This window comes from Egretta garzetta, unplaced genomic scaffold, assembly GCF_000687185.1.
Source record: "Egretta garzetta isolate BGI_Z169 unplaced genomic scaffold, ASM68718v1 scaffold534, whole genome shotgun sequence".
NCBI lineage: Eukaryota > Metazoa > Chordata > Aves > Pelecaniformes > Ardeidae > Egretta > Egretta garzetta.
Genome location: NW_009259534.1, coordinates 508,306 through 511,050, shown reverse-complemented (window position 1 = coordinate 511,050; position 2,745 = coordinate 508,306). Strand labels below are relative to the sequence as shown.

Below are 2,745 nucleotides of genomic sequence, written 5' to 3'. Positions count from 1 at the left end.
ATATATTATTTTTAAAAAAAAAACCAAATCGCAGTGTTGTGCTCGCTGGAGAGCTGAGCGTTGTCGCTGGGCTTGATTTCCGCCCCCACCTCCAAGCTTAGGGCAAGGGGCGGCTGCCAGGTCGTTTGCAGGTCACAGCCTTCTGTGGTTAAAGCTGAAAGGTTTTCCCCCATCCATCCCTCCCACCTGCCCTAAAGGAGAAATGTAGACTCCCCCCCCCAGTTCATTTTATAGAATCTTAAAGCTTGCTCCAAAGCACTGCACGATGGAAACCGTAGCAGGCTTAGCAACAGGTAAATTAAATGACAGTGATAACAAAGAAATGGACCAAAGCATGGCCATTGCTCTGCGTTGTTCAGACCCAAGCTCGGTGAGCTTGAGCGTTACAGGTGAGGAGACCTTTTTTTCTCAGCAGTTTTTCTAGGGAGATGAGCAAAAGCAGTGTGAGTTGGCCGCTTTCCCTTTTTGCTTAAAAGAGTAGGCAGCAGACGTCAGCTTCCAGGTACGGCAGACCTGTAGTATAGTTTAGGTAAAATGAAACGCATAAAAATAAATGGAGGTCAGGCGGAGCTTACTGGTATGAGCAGAAATGCAGTTTGCACAGTTTTCTTCTAATTTGAGGGTGTTTTGTGATGGAAGGCAAGGCAAGGACAGACACCCATCATTATGCAAAATAGCAACAACTTACCGCTGTCAGGTGTCAAGTACAGGCACTTTGGGGTCTGTTCAGGTGAACTGAGTTGTGTTTCTCCTTTCCCTGCTACCTAATATTGCACACAGTTATCGTATATCCATATCCATACCGAGCTCTTTCTGTCTTGAATGACAGCTCTCAAAACCTTGCTTTGCTCTTTCAGATTTGAGACCGGTCCAAGTTCCTTTCTTGCAGGTGCATGTGTCAAGAAGGGATCCCAGACAAAAGCTGTCCCTTTGAAGACTAAAGTTCAAGTTTAAATTACGTCTTCTTTTAGTGACTTTTTTTAATTTAGGAGTCTTTCATTTGTCCGTATTTTCTGCTTCTCTTTTTCCCTTTCTCATTAGGGAAATACGTTCTAATGAGAGGAAATGGAAGTGTTAGAGGTGTTTTCTATCTGTGAACTTGTAACATTAAACCTTAGTACATTTTTTTTTAAGTCCTAACTCTGATCTTTATTGTACTTACCGTATTTACTTCTCTCCATAGTGTCCAAAAATCAACATGTCTAGCAAAAAGGCAAAGACGAAGGCCACCAAGAAGCGCCCTCAGCGTGCCACTTCCAATGTATTTGCCATGTTTGATCAGTCGCAGATTCAGGAATTCAAGGAGGCCTTCAACATGATCGACCAGAACAGGGATGGCTTCATTGACAAAGAGGACTTGCACGATATGCTCGCCTCCCTTGGTAACGTCGCTTTTCTGTTGATGGTTGCCAGGCAAATTGGCACTGTTGTAATTAAAATACTGAGTTTGGGATAGCTTACGAGAGGTGTCTCAGTTTGTATTACGCTATTCAGATTACTTTTTCTTTTTGTTTGAAAGCTAAAGCAAATACGAATCGCTTTATTTGTAGGGAAGAATCCAACGGATGAATACCTAGATGCCATGATGAATGAGGCTCCAGGCCCCATAAACTTCACAATGTTCCTGACAATGTTTGGTGAGAAGTTAAATGGCACCGATCCGGAAGACGTCATCAGGAATGCTTTTGCGTGCTTTGATGAAGAAGCAACAGGTATGTGGGGGAAACTCGGCCGCTTGGCAGGGGGTGTGGAGGGCTACTTTTATGTTGTTCATGCTGATTTTTGCACCTTTATAAACGAAGTATGACACAGTAAGCCACCTAGATGGCATGTTCTACCAAGTAATAAGAATTTGACTTATTACTGAGTGAGAGTAAAAACTGTCTGGCTGTTCTGCGTGAGACCCGAGGGCTACTAGTAATGTTCTTCTGTGAGGCTTTGAAGAAGGGTTTTTCAGCTGGAAAGCGTGTATGTTCCTCAAAGTGCAAAATAAGATGCATTTGCTCTACGAAGATGAGGAATTCACACTGGTAGTATGTGATTTTCTATGACATTGAAAAGGTAATGGATGTGCAATCTGTAATCCAGCTGAGTTTGCCCTCCCCCTGCAGTAGATCTGAGATGCATCGGAATTCTTCCATGTTTTTAATATTTCAAGACAGGCTGTCCAGACTACGTAAACTGTTTTGAACCCTCATCTTGCCTACTGTATGTTATGGGTCTGATGACAAGTGCCATGTGTCATGCCCTCACACGCAGCTCAGTTTGCTTTCAGGTTGCAGGAAGGGCTGTAGCCTGAATGATCTAAAGATAAAAACCGGGTGGGGTCTAGAAGGCAGAAATGACAGATTGGACTGAGCAAGATAAGGGGAAAGATGAAAACGCAGAGCTCAGTTTTACTGCATCAGGCTTTCAAGGTTGCGCCTGTAATCTTAAGGTTAGAGTTTATGCTTTTATTTATTTATTCATGTAGGCTAAGATTCTGGAGAAGTGTGTAGCAACCAGGGATGAATCCTTCGTGCAGTTCTGTGTAATTACAGAATATCAGTGCTTCAACATGTTGTGAACACATCTTGCTAGTGCACGCTGAAATTATATAGCCTCTGTACTGGAGGTGTCGCTGCACCTATAACTTTGCACACAACTGTCCACCACAATATTTCAGCCTAACCTGTGGATATGTGTTCTGAACCTTTCAAAGGACATTATCCCATTTCAAACAGCTATTTTCAGTCCGTGTATTTT

At 43.0% G+C, this 2,745-nt stretch overlaps 1 protein-coding gene across 1 annotated transcript in view; it reads left to right on the top strand.

Moving 5' to 3' along the window:
• The first annotated feature begins 1,183 nt into the window (after positions 1-1,183).
• MYL12B (myosin light chain 12B) overlaps positions 1,184-2,745 on the top strand; it is a 5,037-nt gene continuing 3,475 nt past the window's right edge. The window contains exons 1-2 of the mRNA XM_009637637.2: positions 1,184-1,382; positions 1,551-1,712. Of these exons, the coding sequence (XP_009635932.1) occupies positions 1,199-1,382; positions 1,551-1,712 (346 nt within the window). The 5' untranslated portion in view covers positions 1,184-1,198. The remainder of the gene's footprint in view (positions 1,383-1,550; positions 1,713-2,745) is intronic.